This window comes from Danio aesculapii, chromosome 19 (genome assembly GCF_903798145.1).
Source record: "Danio aesculapii chromosome 19, fDanAes4.1, whole genome shotgun sequence".
NCBI classification, from domain to species: Eukaryota; Metazoa; Chordata; class Actinopteri; order Cypriniformes; family Danionidae; genus Danio; species Danio aesculapii.
Window position 1 is genome coordinate 24,560,256 of NC_079453.1, and position 27,500 is coordinate 24,587,755.

Below are 27,500 nucleotides of genomic sequence, written 5' to 3' on the forward strand. Positions count from 1 at the left end.
ATTTCCTGCTTTAGTTACCGTTAGAAGTGATAAAAAATTCAAAGTAAGTTACGTGTGAATGAAAAGGTACCCAAATCAAGTTTAGAAGGGATACAGCTACGGATACTCGCATCAATTTAACGTTAGCCTAAATTTTTGTGACAGTAGACTACAACTATAATTAATATTTTACATAACTGTGAGGGTTGGTTGGGGGTAAATGTTAAAAAAATACAAATTAATGGGTTATTAAATAAATGATGTGAATAATACACATAATAATTGCAGTATAATTACAGTTTTTACATTACTGTGATGGTTAGGTTTAGGGGTAGACGTTAATAAAATACAATAATACATGGATAATTTTATAAAATAATGATATTCTAAATAATTCATGGTAACTTCTGGCCGCAGCTGTATCTCTTCTAGCAAAGATCTTAGAATCACCAATCAGTGATTCTATGCTCTTTGCTAACAGTAACAACATAGCGACAGGAACTCAAGTTTCGCACATTGGCCACACCGGACTCATTTGAGCGCCGCACTGCTAGCGCGAGTCATTCTGGGATGTGTAATGAATGAGAAAGTGCTGTCCAGTGTACTGATAATATGCACTTTTTAACGTCTGCATTCATGAGACACAGTGGCCAAAGAGCATAATAATCGTTCACCTATTCTGTGGTAGGTTCGAGTTTATTTATGCGTATCTATACTTACTTTTGGTATTATCAAATCTAGCTAGCTAGCATATTAGCGTGAGATGCAAATAATGTCAACACAACGTTAGAATAGGCACGGGGAACCAATAACTCTCTACAGTAAATATGTGTTTATCAGTTATGGAGCAGTTAGAAGATGTGAAGTGTCGCTGTGGAGTTTGTGAAGAGTCAGATATGAAGTGTGAAGCACTAGTGTTGACTGTGTGTTCGGTTCATAAGGTGCTGAGAGGAGCCGCTGATCTTCATCATGTACGCGGTGTACCGTCAGGCTCACCCGCCCACCGCAGTGGAGTTTGCCGTTTACTGCAACTTCATCTCCAGCCAAGAGAAAAACCTGGTGGTGGCAGGAACATCTCAGCTGTACGTCTACAGGATCATTTATGATGTGGAGGTGAGGATGGAGAACGGCGGATTAAGGATCTAAGCCAGACCCCCTAGTTTTTCACGATTTTACTTGGGATTTTTTTGTGATAAAAATGACAGATTTTGTGGTGGTAATTCCCAAAAATTTGCAGACAATTTTGCGATAAAAAAATTATATAAATATAATAAATATATATATGAAATCTTATTTACCATGTTAGATGTGCAATCTGACACAATGACACAAATCATAAAAATAAAGCTTTTTATTTTGGTCTTTTGTCAAGATAAGATCTAAAACTATAGGAATTAGGCAAAAGGAAGGTTGTATAACTCTTATTTTTGTCCACGAGCTTACTTTCTTTCTCTCAAATTTCATACCTGGAGCATCTGACAACATGTACCTCACACATAGGACAAGCGTTAAGGCTACCGTAATACACATAAACATGGACTGCCATGAAACTCGTCAATAGCAGGGAAGCATTTTTTCCTCATTAACTGCAGGAAAAGAATTAAACGATACATGTAAAGCACAAATAATGTCCTTCAATTCGGTCACGTCCAGCGGCCGTCATCCTTGAACCAATCTCCATCACTGTAAGCTGCTTGCTTTTCTGTCTGCTCCACTGCTCTGTTTGTTAGATGTTTGCTCCCACTTTCTTCTGCAGTCTGAAGCACATCAAAACACGCAGTTAGCGCCACAGGATGTCAGTCACATCTTTGCATTGACTTCACATGTAAATCAATCACGCTTCATCCACGTCTGTTTACTGCAAAGGCTGAAAAACAATTGTCGCACAATTTTAACTGTATGTATGCAACGTCTATAAGTAAACAATTAATTGCAAACTGAAATAAATATAATTTGAATATATGCTTTGGAATTTGATGTTTTATGTGATTATTTTGCGTTTAATTTAAGAATTTTGCAGGATTGTTGATTTTGCGTTGGATTCAGCGCTCGCAAAATCATGAAAAACAATGGGGTTTGTTAAGTGAAGCTGTGACATGAGATATACACATGTAAAAATATCTTTTAACACTTTCCATATTTTGTGCTTTCTGTTTATTTACGGTTGTGAATTGGATTATGGAATCTTTGCTGTGTCGACTTTGGATGTTGAAAATTCAACTCTAGAGTTTAGCAAAGTGACTTTTATTGACATTTTATTAGTTTGAACTATTATGATCTATGAGTCATGATATATAGAGAATTAAATCTGTAAAATAACAAAAAAATGTACTGCCAAAAAATTACAAGGTTTTTGTAGCATAATATAAAACACCAACCCAGACATTGTATCATTTTATAGGGCACCTATGATGAAATTCATCTTTTGTAAGCTGTTTGGACAGAACTGCGTGTAGGTATAGTGTGTCCACAGTCATATTGGGGTGATATAAACACAATAAGTCTCTTAAAAAAATTCCTTATATTTAAATAGGATCGTTATATCAGGTTTATTTTGCATACATACATAACCGATATCCATACAACAGTTTATATTAATGTGTATCCTGTCATATTTGCTGTGCAAAAACCGTGCAAATTTAAACTTACACACTGTGTGTGTGTGCCTGTGTGTGTGAACTTTGTGATGACATACAACAAATTTGTAACAACAAATACAAATAATCATTAGGAAAGTTCTTACTGTAGTATTTCTTACAAACCGTACTTGAGATCTGCTTCCTTCATGTCTGTCACTGTGCTGTTTATCTGATGCAGCCGGAGATTGAGGCACACTCTGACAGGCACGTGGGAATGGTGGGCGGGGAGAACTAGCATTAAAGGCACAGGCAACAAAAACAGCTACAAGATGCTCAGATTTACAAACTTCTGAATGGTATAATAAATAATCTGATGGGTGTTTTGAACTGAAACTTTACAAACACATCCTGGAGACATCTTCAAAATGGGGTATAAAAGTTTAATAAAAGTCACTTTTTTCCCCAAACCTTTTCAAAGTTAAAAGTTGTAAGAAAGATCAAGTACAATGAACAAATGACCAAAAAAAAAAGAAGAAAGAAATTATATAATACAGCTCTCTGGCACCTAGACTGCAGCTCTGCACAGTAAGTTTGGCCAGTGGAGAAATGGTCGTGCCCAACTGAACCTGGTCTCATCAAGGTTTTTTTTTCCTTCACTTTTGTCAATTGGTAAAGTTTTGTTCCTCGACACCGGCTTGCTTGGTTTGAGACTTGTGGAGCTGTGCATTGATGGATTTGCTCTTCAGTTTTTGGAGTTTCAGCAGTGGAAATTAAACCACACTGAAGTGAACTAAACTGAACTTCAACTCTGAATACTGGACTGACACAGTTATAATTTACTAGAACTTCTATGTTAAGCTGCTTTGACACAATCTACATTGTAAAAGCGCTAAAGTAACAAACATGAATTGAATTGAGTGAAAAATTTATAACAAGATAGATTTTAACAAGACATTAGTCAGTGCTACCACATTAATCCAAATAAATAACACATTAATTAATGCACAGACAGTTATAGTGTTAATACAATTATTTTGTATTCATTTAAAAATCCTAAAAAAATATATCCCTCATTTCCACTAAAATTTTCATGTAAAAATTTTTCAACATTAATAATAATAATAGAAATCATTATTACTATTATTATTACAAGAACATTTTTAATAAGCATATTGGAATGATTTGTGTTGTATTGGGTGACAGACCTGCCATCCTTTTCCACACAAGACATGGAAATCAACAAATATTCTAAGACAATAACATCTCTCTTGCTAGGACCCTCACACTGTATCTTAGATATAAAAAAAACACACACATTATATCATAATTAGTTTAAAGGTGAAGATGTATTTTTCCTCCACAATGACCAGTATTTAACATTAACATTAATAATTTCCCCTCATTTCATTCTAGAGCACTTCCAAGTCTGAAAAGTCATCAGGTAGGAATTTTACATTGATTTTTTCCGCGGTCAAGTATGTTGTAGATTTGCTGTTACTATTAATGTTAAAATTACTATGTTCAATAATGAATCTTTGTAGATGGCAAAAGTCGTAAAGAGAAACTGGAGCAGGTGGCATCTTTCTCTCTTTTTGGGAATGTGATGTCAATGGCCAGTGTCCAGCTGGTGGGCACCAACAGAGACGCCTTGCTTCTCAGCTTCAAAGATGCCAAGGTATGTCTGACTGCATTAAAGCTAAAGCTCATTTTTATTGTTTACTTTATTTGCCACTTAATTAAAAGTCTTTCCTTTCTCTAGTGTTATGCAAGCATGTACCCTGTAAACCACAAAAAAATCCTTGTGTGTTTGTTCACACTTGGCAAATGAAGCTCATTCTGATTCTGTTCTAATATCTAATGTCTAATATTTTTGCTATTTTATGTCTTTCAGCTGTCAGTTGTGGAGTATGACCCTGGCACGCATGATCTCAAGACTCTGTCGCTGCATTATTTTGAGGAACCGGAGTTGAGAGTGTGTATTGTGTTTATTAGGAAATGATAAACTGCTGTTTTGTGGAGATTTCTGTGAATTTTTGTGTTGTGAATTGTGTTTTTTTTTTGTATGTTTCAGGATGGGTTTGTTCAGAATGTGCACATTCCTATGGTTCGAGTGGATCCAGAGAATCGATGTGCTGTCATGCTGGTGTACGGCACTTGCCTGGTGGTTCTGCCTTTCAGGAAGGACACGCTTGCTGATGAACAGGAGGGGATTGTGGGAGAGGGGTGAGAATAAATGTTTTCTAAATACCTGAAGACATTTAATTTTTTACATTTTATTAAAAGACTTTTATGGTAAAAATAATAATATTGTGAAATAATGTTACATCAAAGCTGAATTTTAAACTCCAGATTTTATTGTCAAATGATCCTTCAGAAATTATTCTGTTATGCTGATTTGATGCTCAGGAAAACATCAGTTATCAGTGTTTTTTGTTTTGCTTTTATAAATCATTTTAATTTTTATAAAAACAAGAAAAAGTTCCAAATAAAATCCAATAAAAGCATTTACAGTTGGAGTCAGTATTATTAGCCCCCCTTTTAATTTTTTTTCTTTTTTAAATATTTCCCACATTATATTTAAGAGAGCAAGAAAATTTTCACAGTATGCCTAATATTTTTTCTTCTGGAGAAAGTCTTATTTGTTTTATTTTGGCTAGAATAAAAGCAGCTTTACATTTTTTAAAAAACATTTTAAGGTTTTTAAAAATATTATTAGCCCCTTTAAGTTATAAATTTTTTCGATAGTCTACAGAACAAACCCTCATTGTACAATAAATTGCCAAATATACAAATAATTACCCTAACCTGCCTAGTTAACCTAATGTACCTAGTTAAGCCTTTAAATGTCACTTTAAGCCAGGGGTGGGCAAACTCGCTCCTGGAGGGCCGGTGTCCTGCACAGTTTAGCTCTAATTCTAATCAAACACACCTGCTTATAGATTTCTAGTGTTCTTGAAGACACTGATTGGCATGTTCAGGTGTTTTTGATTAGAGTTGGAGCTAAACTATGCAGGACACCGGCCCTCCAGGACCAAGTTTGCTAACCCCTGCTTTAAGCTGTATAGAATTGTCTTGATATTTTGTAAAATATTGTTTACTGTCATCAAGACAAAGATAAAATATATCAGTTACTATAAATGAGTTATTAAAACTATTATGTTTTGAAATGTGTTAAAAATATCTTCTCTCCGTTAAACAGAAATTGGGGGAAAAAAAACAAACAGGGGGGCTAATAATTCAGGGGGTTAATTATTCTGACTTCAGCTGTATTTTAAATATCTATAGCTTTTTTCAATCAGGCAATCCGTCTCATGAACACTTTATGATAGTAATTGTGAAACAAATATCACTACTTGTTATACACATATACACTTATTTATTATTTATTAACAACATACTTTACGTACTGCATGTATAACATTGTATATAGTGATATACCTGTACATACACTTGTCAATTTGAATATTTGTATTCATTGTGTAATTTATTTCTTTTTTTTGGTCTTTTCTCTATCATTCTGTTGCACTGTAGAAGCTCTGTCGTGAAAACAAATTCCTTGAATGTGTGAACATGCCGGGCAATAAAGCTCTTTCTGAACCTGATTCAAATCAATTAGATGTATGCATTCTTGTTAAATGACATTATTAATTTCACTACAAAATGAAAATCTTGTAGGGATATTGTAGTGAACTAAAACCACTTACAAAAAGGTGGTAAAATGATCAAATGAATAAAATTGATAACATTATATTTCATTTCATTTTAGCTGGTTCAGTAAAGCTAGTTGCTTTTTTTATTTTCAACTTAAGGCCATTGTTGCCCCAAAACTATCATCATTTACTCACCCTTTTCATGTTCCAAACTTTTCTTTATGCTGTTTAACATAAGATATTTTTTGAAGAAAGCTGGAAACCTCTAAACAATAATTTCCAGTATTTGTTTTTCCTACTATGGAAGTCAAAGGTTTCCATCTTCAAAATATCTTCTTTTATGTTAAACAGAATACCAAAACTCCAAAATGTTTGGGAGCACTTGTGAGTCAGTAAATAGGGAGTACATTTTCATTTTGTGGTGAACTGTCCATGTAGTAAAATAACTAAAATAAAAGGGAATTAGGACAGACCTGCTAAATTAAAAAAAATTAAATAAACACAAATCAGTGAAAAAGTTATAAAAATGTGCCCCAAACTATTTTGTATCAGATTTATTCACATGGAAATAGTTGTATTTGCAGTACAGTCCTAATAACAGCGTTTCTCTTCTTTCAGGCAGAAATCTAGTTTCCTACCCAGTTACATCATCGATGTTCGTGAACTGGATGAGAAACTCCTAAACATCATCGATATGAAGTTTCTCCATGGCTACTATGAGCCCACACTGCTTATTCTGTTCGAGCCCAATCAGACGTGGCCAGGGTATGACAATACTTACTTAAACGTGACAAATATAATAACACTTCTTCATTTAGCAGACACTTTATTTAAAACGCCTTCCACTTTCATTTCCTGTCTCAGTCATATGCCTTCAGTTTTGCCATGATGCATTTGGTGTTTTATTGATCTTGTTGTTCTCTGTTGTTTTGTTTGTTGTGGTCAGGCGTGTAGCGGTGCGTCAGGACACTTGCAGCATCGTGGCGATCTCTCTAAACATCATGCAAAAGGTTCATCCAGTCATCTGGTCTCTGAGTAACCTGCCCTTTGACTGCAATCAGGTCATGGCTGTTCCCAAACCCATCGGTAAAATATTACATACTCACCTGTTGACACCCTCCAGGCAGTTATTCTCTTCTTTTTTGTCTCTGAGACCCCCCTGTTGTCCACTTCAGTAAATGAAAGCCTCCTGTTTTTATTTTAAACATTATTTTCGTTTATGGTCAATACTAGGTTCTGTTAATTAATGTTACTTATAGTTATAAATATGGATTTTTTTTAAACAAATGTTTTAAACTCAATTTCCACATGATAAAATCAATTCAAAACTTGGTATAGATTGGAAAATGTGCATTCATGTGAAAACAGAAATGGAAATTTAAGACTATTACCTTTCCTGAAGTGTACTGGGGTGTGTTTCCCAAACAACAACATAACTCATAGCTGAACTATCATAGTAAAATGCATTGTTTGGTAAATAAACAATGTAATGAGGAGTGTTTCCCCAAAACCGTAGTTTCTCTGTCGCAGATTCATCGTTTGAACTACGTTAGTTATAACCAGGGCCAGACGGAATCTGCAGACGTTATTTGCCTTTTCTGCTGAGAATTTTGGTAAAAATCTGCGGATTTCTGCGGAATTATTTTGGGAGTATCATAACTTAAACCTTAATATGTGAAATAAAAAATAATATCTTTTTAACTTTTATTTAATGTTTAAATTGCAAAATTTAATGATGGGCTAAAAATCTGCAGAAATCATGCGAATATTCATTGGAGCGATGGATTTGGAAAACGCCAAATCAACAACGTTTATAAGGAGAGTTAGTTGGCTAACGAAGGTTTTGGGAAACGCACCTCAGATCTACAAATGACACATTTAAAATCATGCCTTATCATATACGTATCTGCACTTTCCCTTATATTGTGAATCCTGAATTAGTTTTTTTCAAAAGAAAACAAAACATTTAATGTGTAAATTAATCTAAATATACATTTTATTTACAATATAAATTAATGTATAATAATATATTATTATTATTATTATTATTAATAATAATAATAATAAAACTGATAATGATAATAATAAAAATAATAATTCTATTGTTATTACTATTTTGGCTTGTTTTGTCCTTTGGTTACACTGTAACAGATCTACCACATTAAATTGACTTTAATGTCAAATTTATTATTTTATTTTTACAAATAAATGTCAAATTCGTACAAATTGAGTTTAATTTTTATGTTTTAGAAGCCTGTCTTAAAGGGGACTTATTATGCAGCCCCTCATCACTTTTATAAGGGGTTTATACACAGTTGTGTGGCAACAGTGTGTGAATATAGCCAGCTTCTAATAGTACAAATGTAATAATTAAATTTTTTATAACCACACTTGATAAAGTCTGCATAAACATGTTGATTGACATTTTCCCATTAGTGACAATTTCTCTCTCTCATTAGTATAGGACCCTTATAACTTGTTTTTGAATCTGCCACTATGCTGACACACAGGCATTTCTAGCTCTGCCCCCTTTTAAAAAAAAGAGCCCAATTCCATTTGAATTTAAAGCTACAGACAACAAAACGTCACTATTAGGATCAAAGCATAAAAGGAGTAGCTTCGAAGAGTTCATACACACTCTTGGGACATCAGATACTTATTTTACATATTGTAAAATAATTTATTTCTGTATAGGATGTCTTTGAGTTTTTTAGGTAATTGTTATTTTGTTTCAGTTAACATTTATCTCTCTCTCTCTCTCTCTCTCTCTCTCTCTCTCTCTCTCTCTCTCTGTCTGTCTCTCTCTGTCTGTCTGTCTGTCTGTCTGTGTGTGTATAAAGCTATATATAAGCATATATACTGCTCAAAAAAAGGAAAATTCCTTGATTTTTTTTGAGCAATGTATATATAAAACTAACCGTATCGATCCTTGTGTTCCAGATGCATGAAAACTCTTCTGTTCTGCTCAAAATGATCCCATGATACAACATATGAAGCTGTTTGAATGATAATGGTGTGCATTTTGTCTTCAGGTGGTGTTGTGGTGTTTGCTGTGAATTCGTTGCTGTATCTGAATCAGAGTGTTCCTCCATTTGGAGTGTCTCTAAACAGTCAGACTAATGGCACCACAGCTTTCCCCTTGAGTAAGTGCTTCTGAAACCCTTTCAGAACCAAAATAGTGTATTTAGAGCCAAAATTAGAATTAGTTTGATTTTGATATACTTTAATTCATTTTTTTTTTTTTTTGCTCCTTAGGGTCTCAGGATGAAGTAAAGATCACGCTGGATTGTTCTCAAGCTTCCTTCATCACCTCTGACAAAATGGTCATCTCACTTAAAGGAGGAGAAATGTGAGATCTTTTGCTTCAATGATCAAAATTTCAGGTTGCCTGCTGGATATAACAGGATATTATCTAATTTTTCCAGCCTAAAATTACATTTGTCATGGCTTTTCTTAAAATTGAAGGCAGTATTTGTGTTGTATTGTTGTTTTGCGGTGAAAATTTACTGACAACAATCTTATACATTTAGTATTTTTTTGTCCTGAAGAAACATTGTGCTCTCAGGGAACAATGAGAGAAACAAAGAGTTAGGTTTTCCTCCTAAATCTGATAAAGCCATAAGCCAATATCAGAGTATTTGACACAAAATGATTAAAATAAATAAAACTTAATTTTAAAAATCTTCAACGATAAACAAAATCTTCTAAAAAAATAATATTTTACAAAAAGTATATTTTTATTAAACCATTTACACACATACATGTGCAGTGCCTATAGAAAATCATCACACCTCTTTGAGATAATTGCTTAATTTGTCATAAAGCCTGAAATCAAATCCCAAATAACTTTTCCAGCCTTTGAAATGTTTTTGTAGCTTTCTCTAACCTGTGCCTTTCTACCACTTTATCTGGAAGGTCTTTTAAAAGCAGGGTGTAATGTGAGGAAAGGTAAATATTTTCACAGGGTATGATGATTTTTCTATAGGCACTGTGTATATACAGCCAAGCATGTCTTCATATTGAATTATATGAAGCAGCTCATATGAAACACTTAAGTATGTTCAAAAATAACATTAATAACTTAAATGAAAAGATTGAAGTTCCAGTGAAATCACAATGAAAGTTTTTTAAGGTGTTAGAATCAATATGCTAGTCTTAAGATTATTTATAATGTAGTGTGCTCCAAAACAGTCAAAAAATGTGAAGATATAAACATTATATAAACAAAAGCTTTAGGTTGTCACTTCATTAAATGATTCACACTTAAATAAATCACACTTAAAATAAAGGGGTTCTCAAATTCTCATAATTGCCATACTCAAGCTTGCATGTCCCTTATAAAAAAGTCCAATTTAGGACATTATCTAAATTAATTAAAAGATAAAAGGAGGAGATAAAGTTACACTCAAACTTCAGCAATAAACAAAACCCAACCACTATTTTTACGCTTTGTTGCCCGAGTCATATAGAGTTAAGCAGTTTTTAAAAATTCAGCTTAATTCAGCAAAATCTAAATGTGAAGATGGTGTATTCTCAATAAAATTTCCCTTAAGTGTCAAAAACCTACAGTACAAGACTTTAATCTTTTTTGCATAAGTAAAAAATTTGCATAAAAGACTTGCATAAATACATAAATAGCACTTTACAGAAATAGTATTTATGTAGAGTCTTCGCTTAATATATTTACCAAATATATGACATTGCTTTGTGCTTTGCTTCCCACAATTAAAATGTTGAAGCTCACATCATAAAAAAATCTGCATTAAAATATCTTATTATCTTACTTAAGACATATTATTGGGTGTTTTATGCCAAATCTTCTCTACGATTTTGAAAATAAAGTTTATTTTATTTTTAAAAACGTACATACACAATGGGTGGGTGTCAGCTAGTCATTTGGGTCAGCGTTTTTATAGTGTGTGTTTTATTGTTTGTCCAGTTATGTGTTGACGCTCATCACCGATGGCATGAGAAGTGTCCGTGCGTTTCACTTTGATAAGGCTGCTGCCAGTGTCCTGACGACCTGTGTGAGTGATCGGCTAACAAACAACAGTCTTTAGTGCTCTTTATTGTTTAGTTTGTGTAAGTGACTCTCTCTGTCCTCTCAGATGATGACTATGGAGCCAGGCTATCTGTTTTTGGGCTCTCGACTGGGAAACTCACTGTTGCTCAGGTACACTGAGAAACTCCAGGAAACACCCATGGAGGAGGGCAAAGAGAATGAGGAGAAAGAGAAACAGGTTTGTAATTAAGTTAATTTATTTCAATTTACAATTGCAATTAAGGTAAAGGTAATAAAATAAAATATTTTGGTTTAAATTTATTATAATTGTTGAACTTTATTGCTTTTTATTCACTTCAGAAGGATTTATTTACGTCTTTGTGTAATATAATTATTTTTGTACCTGAAATATGCTTAAAGTGCTTCTGAATTTACTGTCAAGCATTTATGTTAAACTAAAACATTCTTACATTTCTATCGAAACTACTTGTTTATTTAAATATATTTGTAAATATACATTGTAATAGAGTTGCATTTTAGTATGTTAAGAATACAACCACAAATGTTAAATCCATTAATCCACTTGACAGGCAAAGTAATCCACTTGATTGTGTATTAATGGACAGTATGTATGGATGTGTTTGTAGATATATATATATATATATATATATATATATATATATATATATATATATATATATATATATATATATATATATCTATATATATATCTTAAAACATAGTTTTGTACTTTAAAGTATCGCATTGAACATAAAATATCTTGTAAGATTCAACGTCTGAAGTTTTTTCTTCATACTCAATGTCTTTGTCTTTCAGGAAGAACCTCCGAATAAGAAGAAACGTGTGGATTCCAACTGGGCAGGTACAGTAGTGTAACAAAAGACTATGTTGTACAATGATTTTAAATTGATGTTTTGATGTACATTTTAATTGTATTCGATGTGGTGGTGTTGTTGTGTCCAGGAAAGGGCAATCTACCTGATGAGCTGGATGAAATTGAGGTGTACGGGAGTGAAGCTCAGTCAGGCACTCAGCTGGCCACATACTCATTTGAGGTAAGGTCCTTTTTAATCTAATCTCAGCAACATATTTTATTTGATTCAAATTAAGTCAGAGTTTTTTTTCTGCATCATTTCTTTTGCCGCCTCCCTCTTTTGAAAAAAAAACAAAACAAAAAAAAACAAAATGAGGCAGGCATAAAAATATTGCTATTGAAATGTTTAATAAAAAAATCTGTTTGTTTTTTTTTAACACTTTTTTTTAAAAATTCTTCTATTGTTTGTGGATCTCAGTAGATAATAAGCCATCTGTTTGCAGTTTGGATTGTCATTTCCCGAACACACAGTTGAAGTCAGAATTATTAGACCTCCTTTTAGTTTTTTTTCTTTTTTAAATATTTCCCAAATGATGTTTAACAGAGCAAGGAAATTTTCACAGTATGTCTGATAATATTTTTTTCTTCTGGAGAAAGTCTTATTTGTTATATTTCGGCTAGAATAAAAGAAGTTTTTTATTTTTAAGAACCATTTTAATGTCAAAATTATTAGCCCCTTTAAGCAAAAATTTTTTTCCGATAGTCTACAGAACAAACCACTTTTATAACTTGCCTAATTACCCTAACCTGCCTAGTTAACCTAATTAACCTAGTTAAGCCTTTAAGTGTCACTTTAAGCTGTATAGAAGTGTCTTGAAAAATATCTAGTCAAATATTATTTACTGTCATCATGGCAAAGATAAAAGAAATCAGTTATTAGAAATGAGTTATTAGAAACTATTATGTCAACTATTTTGTCAACAAAAATAACGAGAAGGGTCTTGCTGCAGACATGAAATCTGAGACTGCATGACAACAAAGAGCACATGTTAAAATAGTAAGCTCTAAATACCCTTGGCCTGTCTCAAATTTAGTTGAATATGTTGTCTATTAGAATCAGGTTTATTCGGATTAATAAACATTTATGTAAACTATTGTTGCATCTCATTTTTCATCATATTTATTAATTTGTGGTTTGATTTAATAGCATTTAGTGCCTTTTAAATAAAATAATGCTTGAAGCAAAATGTGTTTGTTTCAAGTAGCAAACAAATCATGATCGGGATACCACCTACTACTCATTTTGAGCCAGAAAAAAATTTGTCAGTGAATGTAAAATCAAGACATTTCTAATATCATTGCCTGTATACAACACATATATTGAACTAGAGGTCTCATGTGATGTTTATGTCCAGGTTTGTGACAGCATACTAAACATTGGACCCTGTGCCAGTGCCTCCATGGGAGAACCAGCTTTCCTGTCTGAAGAGGTACTTTTAAATTTTTTCAATAAAGCAGTGATGACATATTTTTGTTGGCCTATTCGAAGGTTTGCCTCACTGTGGTTCTCTCAACAACAACACAACAGGATTGTTTCATTGGCTTTTGGATTATTAATGTAACAATTTGTGACCAACAACGGTTTATGATTTTGCTCATCCTGACGGTCTTCACAAATTTTGCACACCTCCCACATGAAAATGTACTACACAGTGATCCATAGTAATTAAATACTATAGTGTTTTTGAACCATGCCATAGTAAAATGTGTTATTCTGTATATATAATAGCATTTACACGTATTGCAGTGTAATATTATTTTATAGTTGTTAATAATTCATTTTAATTCACCTTTATTTGTATAGCGCTTTTACAATGTAGATTGTGTCAAAGCAGCTTCACATAAAAGGTCATAGTAAATTGGAACAGTGTAGTTCAGTTTTTAGTGTTTGTTCAGTTCAGCTCAGTTCAGTGTGGTTTAAAAATCACTACTGAGAGTCCAAACACTGAAGAGCAAATCCAACAATACCGATCCCGAACCATGCAAGCCAGTGGCGACAACGGAGAGGGACAAAAAACCTCACTAATTGGCGAAAGTTAAGAAAAAAAAACTTGAGAGAAACCAGACTCAGTTGGGCACGACCATTTTAATTTTTCCGCTGGCCAAACATCTGGTGCAGAGGCGGAGTCTGGAAGCTGGCCTCAGCGAAGACTCGTCTGGCCAGGAATCACAGGAATCAGTCTCATGTTCTCCACTCCTCCATGACCACCACAGCAGCTGCTCAGGATACGGCCTGGTCCAATATATGGAAACCTTGGGATCATCTCGTCGTTGGTCTTGGATCGAATCAGTGACTCTGCATAGTCTGAGGGCCTCGGGAAGAGTATCCCCAGGTGGAAATGGAGAATAAAGAGAATAATTAGCGTAGCTGCTGTTCATAGTATACATAAACAAAATGCGGAAACCTGTGTGGAAACCTGCTAAGTGGTACACTGAGTGTATGCTTTACTAAACAGATAGGTCTTTAGTCTAGTTTTGAATTGGGAGAGTGTGTCTGAGCCTCGGACATTATCAAGAAGGCTATTCCAGAGTTTAGGAGCCATAAATTAGAAGGCTCTACCTCGTTTACTCGACTTTGCTATTGTAGGTACTACCAGAAGCCCTGAGTTTTGAAATCTTAAAGAGCGAGTTGGATTGTAGCGAGACAGAAGGTTGGTTAGATAAACAGGAGCTAGATTATTTAAAGCTTTATAGGTAAGAAGCAATATTTTAAATTCAATACGAAACTTAACAGGCAGCCTGTGTAAGGAGGATAAAATTGGGGTGATGTGATCATATTTTCTAGACCTGGTAAGAACTCTGGCAGCTGCATTTTGTACTAGCTGAAGTTTGTTAATAGAGGATGCTGGGCAGCCAGCAAACAGTGCATTACAGTAGTCCAGCCTAGAAGTCACAAAAGCTTGCACAAGCTTTTCTGCATCTGAGATGGATAGCATACTTCATAACTTAGCGATATTTCTCAAGATGAAAGAAAAATAGTGTTAAAACACTATTGTATTTACAATAAATTACTATAGTATTTTTAAAATAACAGCTTTTATGAGTTTTGAAGCCAATATTCAATCATAAGAGGTAATGAGCTTCTGACACTATTACACTTTTTATTTAAAAAAAAAAGTCTCTGAAAGTTTGTTTGAATAGTTTGTAAGAGTGTGCAGGTTTTAAGAGAAGACTGGTAAGTAGGTGAGTTTATCTGTTCACTGTTTGTAGAAATTGATGTTCCTGGCATGAAATTACTTGTTGGCAACTTTCTTTTTCAAGGGTATTGAAAGCATTAATAAATAACAAGGCGTTTTACTGATGTGTTTGTGTATGCAATAGAAATTAACATAAAAATATCTTAAGCTTATGTAAAACAGACCTTATTTCAGACAAAACCATTAAAAAAACCCGACTGCATACGATCAAATAGTTAAACATGCTATTAAAGTAAGCAAGCATGCTGTCAAATCTTCATAATGTGCGCAACATGTTAAACTGTTAGCAAATGTGTTAAAATGTGTTGAAATTTGCTCAACACAAAAAAACTTGTTTAAAACTGAGCTAAACTGCTAGCAATATGTTAAAATCCAAGCAACATGCAAAAATGCTAGTTAGCAACATTCTGAAATATGCTTGCTTTAATTTGTTAAAACATGTTAGCAAAGCCCAAACATGTATTAATAATATGTATGCAACATGTTAACACCTGCTAGCAAAATCTTAAAATATGCTAGGAATTTGTTAAACCATGTTAGCAAAATGCCAAAAACATGCTAATATCATGCAGCCAACATGTTAAAACATGCTAACAAAATCTTGAATATGCAAGCAATTTATCGAAATGTTTTAGCAAAATGCAATAACATGCTAGTAACCTATATAACATGTTAAAACCTGCTAGCATGTTAAAAAATGCTAGAAAGAAACAAGCAACGTGTTAAAACCTGCTAGCAACATTGCTAGCAATGTGTGCTAGCAACTTGTTACTTGTAAGCAACATGCTAATACCTGCTAGCAAAATCCAAAATTATGCAGGCAACATGTTAAAACCTATTTGCAAAATGTAATCACATGCTAGTAACAAATAACAGGTTAAAACCTGTTAGCAAAATGCAAAACATACTTGTAAATAATAAGCAACATGTTTAAACCTGCTAGCAACATGTTAAAAATGCTAGAAAGATGTAAGGAATATGTTCAAACCTGCTAGCAACATGCTAAAGATGCTAGTAAAATTTAAGCAACATGTTCAAACCTGCTAGAAACATGCTAAAAATGCTAGAAAGACGTAAGGAACATGTTTAAACCTGCTAGAAACATGCCAAAACTGCAAGACAACATACTCTTTTTCTGATTATTTATGATACACCATTGCTTGTTCCATCAGTTTCAAACCAACCCTGAGCCAGATCTGGAGGTGGTGGTGTGTTCAGGATATGGCAAGAATGGAGCACTGTCTGTATTGCAGGTAAATGATCAGTTTTCCTCCAGTTCTTGCATTTTTGTATCTTTTCTCCTTTGCATGGATGTGCATGCACTGCAGCTGGGTCTGTCTGTAGCAGAAATGCACAGTGGTCTGTCCTGCGGCGGTGAGGCTCGTCTGCTGCAGGACACTGCAGTGCTACAGTGACGTCTGGGCTTTACCAGGGCTGCTTCAGAGATGGTTGGAGAGGCCTTTAAAACACCCGAGATACAGCAGAGGCAAGCTGCTGATCCACCATTCATGCATCTCACTCAGGATGCATGTAAAAACTGGTATATGAGTCAGTGCCTGTGTGTGTTGATTATGAAACTGAATCACTATTTACTCCTGGGATAGCATGCATCTCATGGTGGTTTTATCTCAAATGTAAATGTGTATTTTAAAACAACTCATGAAGATGTTTGAGAGAATGTTGAGAGAATAATTGGCCCTTCGCTAAGCCCTGCCCTCCTTAGTTACTGTTTTGCCTGTCAAACTTTCGTGCTTGGCACGTCTATTACATTATGTATGCGCCGGTGTCAGACATTCCCAGGAATATAATTAGTAATTTTTGTCAAACAGGTGAGATATCTGAGCCAGACAAAAAAGGACTGCAGTATGCATTACAGGAGTATATTCACGACATAATACGCAACCGATTAGAAAATAATTTGATCAAAATTGGATCTAAAGCCTAACCGCCTCATTCGCTGATCATTCAACATCTTAGTTCATGTACAGCAGGAGAGGTGATATTTAAATATAATCTATTAACGACAAATTAAACCGTGATTCATCTTTTTTAGCCAAAAAGCCTTATAGACTAATTGTGGAATCAAATATAGCTTTACTAACCGACGAAGAAATATGAATATACAGTGCTTTTACATAATTAATTCATAGAAAGAGCAGCCAGGAAGGCGAATTTGATAGATTTGTGCCAAATATTAGCACCGTTGACCCATAACAATGTAGGGTACCTATAACTGTGAGTATTTTTGTGTGATTTTTATACAGTTTCTATTCTAATTTGCTGTTAAGTGGAAAAAATAAATAAATTAAAATGCAAATTAAGGTGTAAATAGAAGTGAACAAATGGATTTTCCCTACCAGCAAATATTAATCTGACACCAAATAAAAAAGCAGACACTAACCCGCTATTACGTAGTTACCAATGACTAAATCTCCAATAGGCCGACTTGTGAATTGTAGCTCTGACATGGACATGAGGGATATCAATTACTAAAATACAGCTGCGGGTGAAGTATATTAATCGCAAGTGCTCAGTTTGTGATCTTGTCTCTGTTTTGTTCTGTTGATATCTAATCCAAATATTCTTAGCTGAAACTGCTGGAAATATGACTGGATTGGGCTGCTTTTACGGCCCCTCATACAGCTTGATCCACGCTGGCATTTCTCCTCTTGGGTTTTAGGTTTTAGAAAGGGAAAAACGTTCCACCAAACCTTTAGGATACGGGGTATAAGATTTGCACAACCCATATGCAAAACGCTTTGGGTTGTTTCCTTGCGCGTAGCTGCGGTTGCTAGACCACGATTGGTGTGGTGGTTCTCTAGTGTGGCTTAGCAAAGGGTACCTTTAAAAAAGTAGTAACTTTGAAGAAATAAAAGAGATACGTATGACATATGTCCTAGCATTCAGTTGTGTTTCAGAGAGTCATGGTTTTTCTAAAATGTAAAAAATTGGAAAAGTGCTCGGAATAAATGAGGAAACCCCTCACAGTTCTCTTTTTTTAAAACTAATAATTTCTATAGGATGCTATACACACATATAGAATGATATACACATTTTAGGTCATATTAGATTAGTTCATATAAAAGTCAAAACTTGAGCTAATTTAAGAAAATATCTGAAGATCACGGACAACTGGTATCATGGTACAACTACAAACAAAATGGTACACTCAGATAAATATGGTAGGAAAAAATAAGTGCATTTTTAGTAAAGAGGAAAAATCAAGGGAAACATAAAAAAATCTCAAATTTAGTTTAGAAAATTAGGCAACTGTTTTTTACCTCATTTGAATTTAAATGTATTATCTTTCAGTATATTTTTTACCTATGCATATTAAATTATTCATACTGTTAAATTCTGGGTTCCACAAAATCAATTAGCGTTCGGACAACTTGAAGAAATTAAGTTAGCTTAGTTTTCACAAATTTAAGTGGATTGAGCATAAACCGATTAAGTTGTCCCCAAATGTTACGCCCCGTCTAGGGGTAAGGACGCAACATGGAAGGGAAGACCGCACACACAATGTCGCTTAAGAAAAAATATAAAGATTTTATTTTCACAATGATTTTCTCAAACAAAATTTGTTCTTTTTTTTTTTTTACTTCAGCAGCTGACCAGGCCAAAATAATAAACAAAACAATCTAAATTCCCTCTAACTTCATTATTTTCAGCAAAAGAAAAGAAAAGAAAATGTACTTTATTATCTAACTCCCTTGTCCACAAAAACAATCAATAAAAAGAAGGTACAAAAGAAAATGGCGTCAAGCTCCCTATTTACAATGAACAAATATTTACACTCAGCGAACAAATCCAAAGAGGGCAGTAGTCAGTTAACAGAGTAGTCAGTTAACAGACAGAGGGCAGATTTTCAGCAAGAACTAATGCACTAAATACTGTAACAGATTTTCCTCCAATTCAATAAATCTCACTAACACACACACACACAGTTTCTTTCTATGAAAGTCAACACACAACTACCAACCACAATGTGCGATATGCACATTAATATAGTAACATTTTTTATGACACTGTATAACAATAATGAATATTTTACAGTATTATGACGTTGGGTTTAGGGTTGGGGAGGGAGTAGGTGTTAAAAAATACAATTTATTGGGTAATTAATATATAGCATGATTAAAACTCAGTACAACTAATGTTTTTACATTACAGTGATGGTTAGGTTTAGGGTTGGGGTTAGACGTTAATAAAATACAATAAATGGGAAATTTATTCATTCATTCATTTTCTTTTCGGCTTAGTCCCTTTATTAATCCGGGGTCGCCACAGCAGAATGAACCGCCAACTTATCCAGCAGCGGATGCCCTTCCAGCTGCAACCCATCCCATCTGGGATACATCTATGCACACTCATTCACACTCATGCACTACGGACAATTTAGCCTACCCAATTCACCTGTACCACATGACTTTGGACTGTGGGGGAAACCGGAGCACCCGGAGGAAACCCACGCGAACACAGGGAGAACATGCAAACTTCACCCAGCCGAGGCTCGAACCAGCGACCTTCTTGCTGTGAGGCGACAGCACTACCTACTGCGCCACTGCGTCGACAGGAAATTTAATAAATAGTATAAATAATTCTTGTTAACTTCTGGCCGCAACCATATCCGATCTAGCAACAACCGAAATTATAGGCAGCCAGGAAGTCAGCTGACTAGGCAGGGTGTAGCATCAATTCGAGCAGGGGCTGGACCAAGCAAAGGAGCAAGTAGCTGCTTTCTGCAGATAGAACAAATACACAGAACACTTCCAAAAATAAAAGAGCTGAATTAATACATAAAGGTACATAGCACCAAAAAATAAAGAATTGTGTTGTTTCAACTTATTTTAAATTAGTTTGAACAAACAGCAAACCTGATTTTTTGAGTGTAATATAAGAGGTGTTCATTCTAAATGTAACTATTATAAATATTCAAAGCTTCACATTTACAAGTTACAAAAAATTGAATTAAATGGACTGCACTATAATCCCTAAGTGTTTTGAATATGTCTTCAATTATTCTTGTCATAAATATCCATACATACTGTTTTGAGTGTTAAAAACCTGTTCTTTTCTCTATGAACCATAAACGTATATTAGACCACTGGCAGTTGATTATTAATATTACATTAGTGATATTAAAATATTTGTTTTTCTGTTCAATAGAAAAGCATCAGACCCCAGGTGGTGACTACGTTTGAACTTCCTGGATGCCATGACATGTGGACAGTCATATACTGTGAGGAAAAACCCGAAAAGGTGATTTGTGTTGCAGCCACACCTCTTACTTTGCGCATACTTTTTATTTTTAGTGCAGATAAGTAACATATATTGGTGGTGTTTAGCTGTAAAGTTCTTAACTCTGTAACTGTCTGTCTGTAGCCTTCAGCTGAGGGTGATGGAGAGAGTCCTGAGGAGGAGAAGCGCGAGCCCACAATAGAGGATGACAAGAAGAAACACGGCTTCCTTATCCTCAGCAGAGAAGACTCCACCATGGTACTCAAACATTACACTTTGTATAACATACTGACAAACTGCTTTTAATGTGTTTTAAGCTCAAATGATTTCCCACATTAGCATTTAGTCATTTAGCAGAAGCTTTTATCCAAAGTAACTTAAAATTGAGAATGCATTCAATGATACAAGAAGAGGCAATTCACACAAGAAGCACTAATTATACAGTGCATCTGGAAAGTATTCATAGCGCTTCACTTTTTTCATTTTTTCTTATGTCTTAGCCTTTATCCAAAATAGATTAAATTAATTTATTTCCTCAAAATTCTACACACAATACCCCATAATGACAATGTAGAAAAAAGATTTTTTGAAATTGTAGCAACTTTATTTAAAAAAATCACATGTACATCAGTATTCACAGCCTTTGCTGTGAAGCTTTAAATTGAGCTCAGGTAGATTCTGTTTCCACTGACCATTCTTGACATGTTTCAGCAGCTTAATTGTCAGTTGATTGGACATGATTTGAAAAGGCATACACCTGTCTATATAAGGTCCCAGGGTTGAAAGTGCATGTCAAAGCACAAACCAAGCATGAAGACAAAGGAATTGTCTGTAGACCTCCAAGACAGAATTGTCTTGAGGCACAAGGCTGGGGAAGGTTACAGAAAAATTTCTGCTGCTCTGAAAGTTCCAATGAGCACAGTGGCCTCCGTCATCCATAAGCTGAAGATGTTTAAAACCACTAGGATTCTTCCTAGACCTGGCCGGCCATCTAAGCTGAGTGATCGGGGAGAATGGCCTTAGTCAGGGAGGTGAGCAATAACCCGATGGTCGCTCTGTCTGAGCTCCAGCGTTCTTCTATGGAGAGAAGAGAACCTTACAGAAGGACAACCATCTGTGCAGCAATCCACCAATCAAACTTGTATAGTAGAGTGGCCAGACGGAAGCCACTCCCCGCCTGGAATTTGCCAAAAGGCATCTGAAGGACTCTCAGACCATTAGAAACTAAATTCTCTGGTCTGATGAGACTAAAGTTGAACTCTTTGGAGTGAATGCCAGGCATTACGTTTAGAGAAAACCAGGCACCGCTCATCACCAGGCTAATACCATCCCTACAGTGAAGCATGGTGGTGGCAGCATCATGCTGTGAGGATGTTTTCCAGCAGTAGGAACTGGAAGACTAGTCAGGATAGAGGGAAAGATGAATGCAGCAATGTACAGAGACATCCTAAATGAAATCCTGCTTCAGAGTGCTCTTGACCTCAGACTGGGGCGACGGTTCATCTTCCAGCAGGACATTGCAAAAGCACACCCTTAAAATATCAATGGAGTGGCTTTACAACAACTCGGTGAATGTCTTTGAGTGGCCAAGCCAGAGCCCAGACCTAAATCCTATGAAACATTTCGGGAGAAATCTGAAAATGGCTGTACACCGTCGCTTCCCATCCAACCTGATAGAGCTTGAGAGATGCTGCAAAGAGGAATGGGCAAAAATTCCCAAAGACAGATGAGCCAAGCTTGTGGCATCATATTCAAAAACACTTTACACTGTAATTGCTGCCAAAGGTGCATCAACAAAGTATTGAGCAAAGGCTGTGAATACTTATGTACATGTCATTTTTCATGTTTTTTATTTTTAATAAATTTGCAACAATTTCAAAAAAAAAATTTCACATTGTCATTATGGGGTAGTGTGTGTAGAATGTTGAGGAAATAAATTAATTTAATCTATTTTGGAATAAGGCTGTAAAATAAAATAATGTGGGAAAATTTAAGGCGCTATGAATACTTTCTGGATGCACTGTACAAAGCTGCTCAGAGTATTAAGTGCTAGAGTTTTTTTTATAGAGAGAAGAGCATTTCTACAGGTGGTTTGTCAAGCCCACTCACCTGTGTGAAGCACACTTCATAAATGCACAATGTTTTATTATTTATTTATATATATTTTAAATTTTTTCACCAATGCTTATTACACAACACTCCAGTACTGTATCCTACATCATTTAACAATATTCACTTGTCACAAACCTATTTGAGTTTATTTCTTTTCTTGAACACAAAAGAAAATATTTTTTAAAAAGTTTAAAAATTTGTAACCATTGACTTTTTTTCTACTGTGGAAGTCAATGGTTTTGGGTATTTGGTTTTCTTCAAAATATCTTCTTCAGTGTTCAACAGAAGAAAGAAATTCACAAAGGTTTGGGACAACATGAGGGTGAGTAAATAGTGTGTAAATATATATTTTTGGGTTTACTGTCCCTTTGAAGTCAGCATTCATTAATTTTCTTTTTGGCTTAGTCCCTTTATTAATCAGGGGTCGCTATAGCGGAATGAACCGCCAACTTATCCAGCATATGTTTTACGCAGCGGATGCTCTTCCAGCTGCAACCCATCACTGGGAAATACCCATACACTCTCATTCACACACATACACTACGGACAATTTAGCTTACCTAATTCACCCATAGTGCACGTAAGGAAACCCACACTAACATGAGTAGAACATGCAAACTTTACACAGAAATGCCAACTGACCCAGCCGAGGCTCGAACCAGCGACCTTCTTGCTGGGAGGCGACAGCGTTACACACCACGCCACCGCACCGCCTGAAGTTTTTTTTTACTCACATGGCCTTGTAATACATAAAGGGTCATAAAACCCATTTCCTCATTTGTTGTTTGTTTTATAGTTATACTATTTTATTCTATTTTATACTATTTTAAGCTTTGAAAAAATTGTGTAAAAGAGGGTGTGATAAATCATAAATCAATGTTGTACTCCACATCCATATTGTAAGTTCTGTGAACCACAGCGTCCAGATACCTTTTTACATATGATGTGGGAATGTCCGGAGGTGCAAAAACTTTGGGATTCGGTGCTGGACATTTTATTTAAAGTTACAAACATTTGTTTCCCCAAAGATCCTGTATTGTTACTATTGAATGATAGCTCTCAATTTCCCTTAAATGCAAAGGTCCGTAAATTTTGGTAAGCTGCTAGCGGTTAGAAAATGTTGGTACAAAGGTGGAAACCTCCTCATGATCTCTCAGTTAAGCACTGGTTACATTCATTATTGGAAATATTGTATCTGGAACTGTCATCAGCACGGATTAACCATGCCAAAGTGGACATTCTTACGACATAGAAAATCTATATATGCAACGTCAAAGAAATCTTGGACACTTAACCCTCATCTGATGCTACGGATGTAACTAAAGTATCTAACAGCTTGGTCTAAACTATAGTTATTCTGTGTTTCCTGATGTGCGTATAATGGGGTGGGGGGATGGGGAATTATATGGGGTAATATCTGTTAAAAGTATTTTTCTATCTGATTGTAAAAAATTGTATATTCTCATTTTCAAAATAAAAAACTAAATTACAAAAAAAATAAATAAATCAATGTGGTAATCAGGTAAATAAACTCAAACTACTCTAAAGTGCCCCCCTGGTGAAAACAGTTTTGTGTTTGGAACAGAAAGTGTACCAAAGCAAGCTTCTCGTACCTCGTTGTACCAAAACACTCTAATTGCATTCAAATTCCACACCCATTTCATTTGCTTGCTTTTGCGCTTGTTTGCTGCTTAACATGAATTACTTTTAGAATAAAACACTGTGTCCCAACCACACACTATGTGATGCTGTGACATGCAATGTTACATTTGTTATTGTGTGTATGTGCAGGTATCTTTCCCTGTTCAAATAGGTTTTTCTACTAACCATCTGCGACAGCGGCATCTGCTGTTAATAACTAATCTCAGAATTGTTTCAAGAAAGAGTAGCGATTCATTTTGAAAAACGTAGAATCGATGCTAAATCAGTTTTGAAGACAAAACTTGACCAGCTTTCTGCTCATTGGCTTCTCTTCAACCAATGATAATGTTCACCCTCTGATATTATGACATTTTGTTGGTAGTGTATTGCTTATTAGGACAATATCTGCCCGTAGATGCTATTCGCTCTTGCAGTGTTTGATTTGCTGTTGCTGCTTGTCCAGATCCTTCAGACGGGTCAGGAGATCATGGAACTGGACACCAGTGGATTCGCCACACAGGGTCCTACGGTTTATGCGGGCAACATCGGAGACAATAAATACATCATCCAGGTGTCCCCCATGGGCATCAGATTGCTCGAGGGAGGTAAGAGAACACATCAGAGTGATGGATGAAATTGTGTGTTGATGAATAGCCTGTGTTTTAATAGTTTTTTTTTCCTGTTCTTTCTCATAGTCAATCAGCTCCACTTTATCCCTGTGGACCTGGGCTCTCCCATAGTGCACTGCTCTTTGGCTGATCCTTACGTGGTCATTATGACGGCAGAGGGAGTGGTCACTATGTTTGTTTTGAAGAATGACTCGTATATGGGAAAGAGTCACCGCTTGGCACTCCAGAAACCACAGATACACACGGTCAGTCTGTACACACATCATATATAAGAGGGTTTTTAGATGTTTCTGAAAAAAGGCAATTTATTTTATTGATAATACATTTAAATAGTAATATTTTGAAATATTATTAAACATTAAAATAAGTGTTTTCTCTTTGAATGGATTTTAACATGTAATTTGTGTCTGTTGTTTCTGATTCTTCAGAAATAATTCTAATATGCTGATCTTCTGCTTAAGAAACATTTCTTATTGTCAATGTTAAAAAGTAGTTGTGCTGCGTCATATTTTTATTGAAACTGTGAAAGATTTCAGTATTCTTTGATGAGTAGAAAGGTCAAAACAACAACGTACAATACATTTTGTGAAATAAAAATTATATTATTTAAACTTTTTATTATTCTTAAACTGATCTTGCTGAAAAAGTGTTTATTTTAGTTTATAAAATAGATTTTGTAAATCTACAATCTGAGATTAATCTGCAATTAAGCAAAATTTTAATTTATGACATGAGAAAACGCAATGCATCTGAGTGCTTGTAATTCTTAATGGGTTCGCTTTAAATTTTAAATGGGTTCTTTCTTTAAATACTTTTTAGGGTGTTGTCAATTTGACGTTTTCAGTTTTTATAATTTTTGTTTATTAATGTATTACTCTTTCAGCAATCACGTGTTATTACGTTATGTGCATATCGCGACGTCAGTGGTATGTTCACAACTGAGAACAAGGTCAGCTTCCTGGCAAAAGAGGAAATTGCTATCAGAACCAACTCAGAGACAGAAACCATCATCCAGGACATCAGGTAATAGTCATTTTGTTTTATTTTGTTTCATTTTAGTTTTATTTTTTTATTTTATTTATTTTATATTATTATTTTTTAATTATTACTTGATTTGATTAATGCTCTTATTTATAGTTTAGTAACATGTATTCCTCGTTATGATTATTTTCATGTTGTCTGTCAGTAATACGGTGGACGATGAAGAGGAGATGCTGTACGGAGAGTCGAACCCTCTGACGAGCCCCAGTAAAGAGGAGTCCAGCCGTGGCTCTGCAGCAGCGAGCTCCACTTACACAGGAAAAGACAGCGGCTCCAGCAGACAGGAGCCCTCACACTGGTGCCTGCTGGTCAGAGAGAATGGAGTCATGGAGGTGATTTTCCATGATTACTTTAAAAAAAGAAAAGCTGGTTTGATGTTTAAACTCGTTATTATTTTTTTCTTTAGAATTATTATTATTATTTTAGTTTCATTGTAAAATATGTAGATTAGCATTTATATGTTAATTAAAGCCATGTAATTTACATAAGAATCTATAATTGTATCATATGGACCCTAAATTTATTCCCAACTAGTAGTATTAGATGACCGTTATATGAAGTATATTTACAGAGTGTCCGATGGGTCTTAAAATGTCCAAAAAATTCAAAAACTACATTTTAGGCCTTAAAAAGTCTTGTATTTTCTGAAATATTGTGTTGTAGGTTTTAAATAATTTTTAACGGGTAATCATTTTCATATATCCTTGTAAATCTACCCAATTGGGCCAACACCCATCCAATCACCAGCAATCCATCTTTTAACAAAAGTTTACATTTTAACTTGATTTATCAATATGGATTAATTACTGTAATTACTGTATACTGTATGCTCCTTACAAAAACGTTTGTTTTAAAGTTCTCCATGCATTTATAGCTATCTGCTGAGGACACTGACCTGGACAGACTGTTACATTTATTTATTACAGTTTTTAAAACTTCTAAATTTCTATTTTTAATCTGTATTCACCTAGAGTTTGCTTGTTTTGACACATTATTTAAAATATATGGCTAAGAATAAAAACTAAGATTTTTTTTGGATGAAGCAAGTAAAAATTAGAAAAATTTGAAAATTTTGATGCAATAATTTTTTTTTTTCATTTTATTGGCCGAACCAATGCATCAGAAAAATTCCTTAGTGCTTAACCCTGTGTAAGTTTCATTTATAATGGTCTTAAAAAGGTCTTAAAATGTCTTAAATTCAACTTGATGAAACCTGCAGAAACCATGTATGTAAATGACCATGAATCAAGATGTACAACAATTCTTGCTTGATTAATTATAAATTGTTTAGTTCAGTTCATGTCTATTTCTATAGCGCTTTTACAAGGTAGATTATGTCAAAGCAGCTTAACATTGAAGTTCTAGTAAATTGAACCTGCATCAGTTTTCAGAGTTGAATTTCAGTTTTGTTCAGTTCAGTGTGGTTTAAATTTCACTGCTGAAAGTCCAAACACTGAAGAGCAAATCCATCGATGTGAAGCTTCAATCCCAAAGTCCCAAACCAAGCAAGCCAGTGGCGAGGAAATAAGCCATG

General features: G+C 34.7%; 1 protein-coding gene across 1 annotated transcript in view; it reads left to right on the plus strand.

Annotated features, from left to right (window-relative positions):
- Positions 1-534: 534 nt before the first annotated feature.
- cpsf1 (cleavage and polyadenylation specific factor 1) overlaps positions 535-27,500 on the plus strand; it is a 46,299-nt gene continuing 19,333 nt past the window's right edge. The window contains exons 1-22 of the mRNA XM_056479551.1: positions 535-663; positions 921-1,092; positions 3,972-3,999; positions 4,100-4,233; positions 4,450-4,530; positions 4,630-4,781; positions 6,827-6,973; positions 7,155-7,294; positions 9,241-9,351; positions 9,464-9,557; positions 11,148-11,235; positions 11,317-11,448; positions 12,048-12,093; positions 12,195-12,286; positions 13,461-13,535; positions 16,475-16,555; positions 20,472-20,564; positions 20,688-20,801; positions 24,760-24,901; positions 24,992-25,170; positions 25,809-25,948; positions 26,112-26,298. Of these exons, the coding sequence (XP_056335526.1) occupies positions 949-1,092; positions 3,972-3,999; positions 4,100-4,233; positions 4,450-4,530; positions 4,630-4,781; positions 6,827-6,973; positions 7,155-7,294; positions 9,241-9,351; positions 9,464-9,557; positions 11,148-11,235; positions 11,317-11,448; positions 12,048-12,093; positions 12,195-12,286; positions 13,461-13,535; positions 16,475-16,555; positions 20,472-20,564; positions 20,688-20,801; positions 24,760-24,901; positions 24,992-25,170; positions 25,809-25,948; positions 26,112-26,298 (2,400 nt within the window). The 5' untranslated portion in view covers positions 535-663; positions 921-948. The remainder of the gene's footprint in view (positions 664-920; positions 1,093-3,971; positions 4,000-4,099; positions 4,234-4,449; positions 4,531-4,629; positions 4,782-6,826; positions 6,974-7,154; positions 7,295-9,240; positions 9,352-9,463; positions 9,558-11,147; positions 11,236-11,316; positions 11,449-12,047; positions 12,094-12,194; positions 12,287-13,460; positions 13,536-16,474; positions 16,556-20,471; positions 20,565-20,687; positions 20,802-24,759; positions 24,902-24,991; positions 25,171-25,808; positions 25,949-26,111; positions 26,299-27,500) is intronic.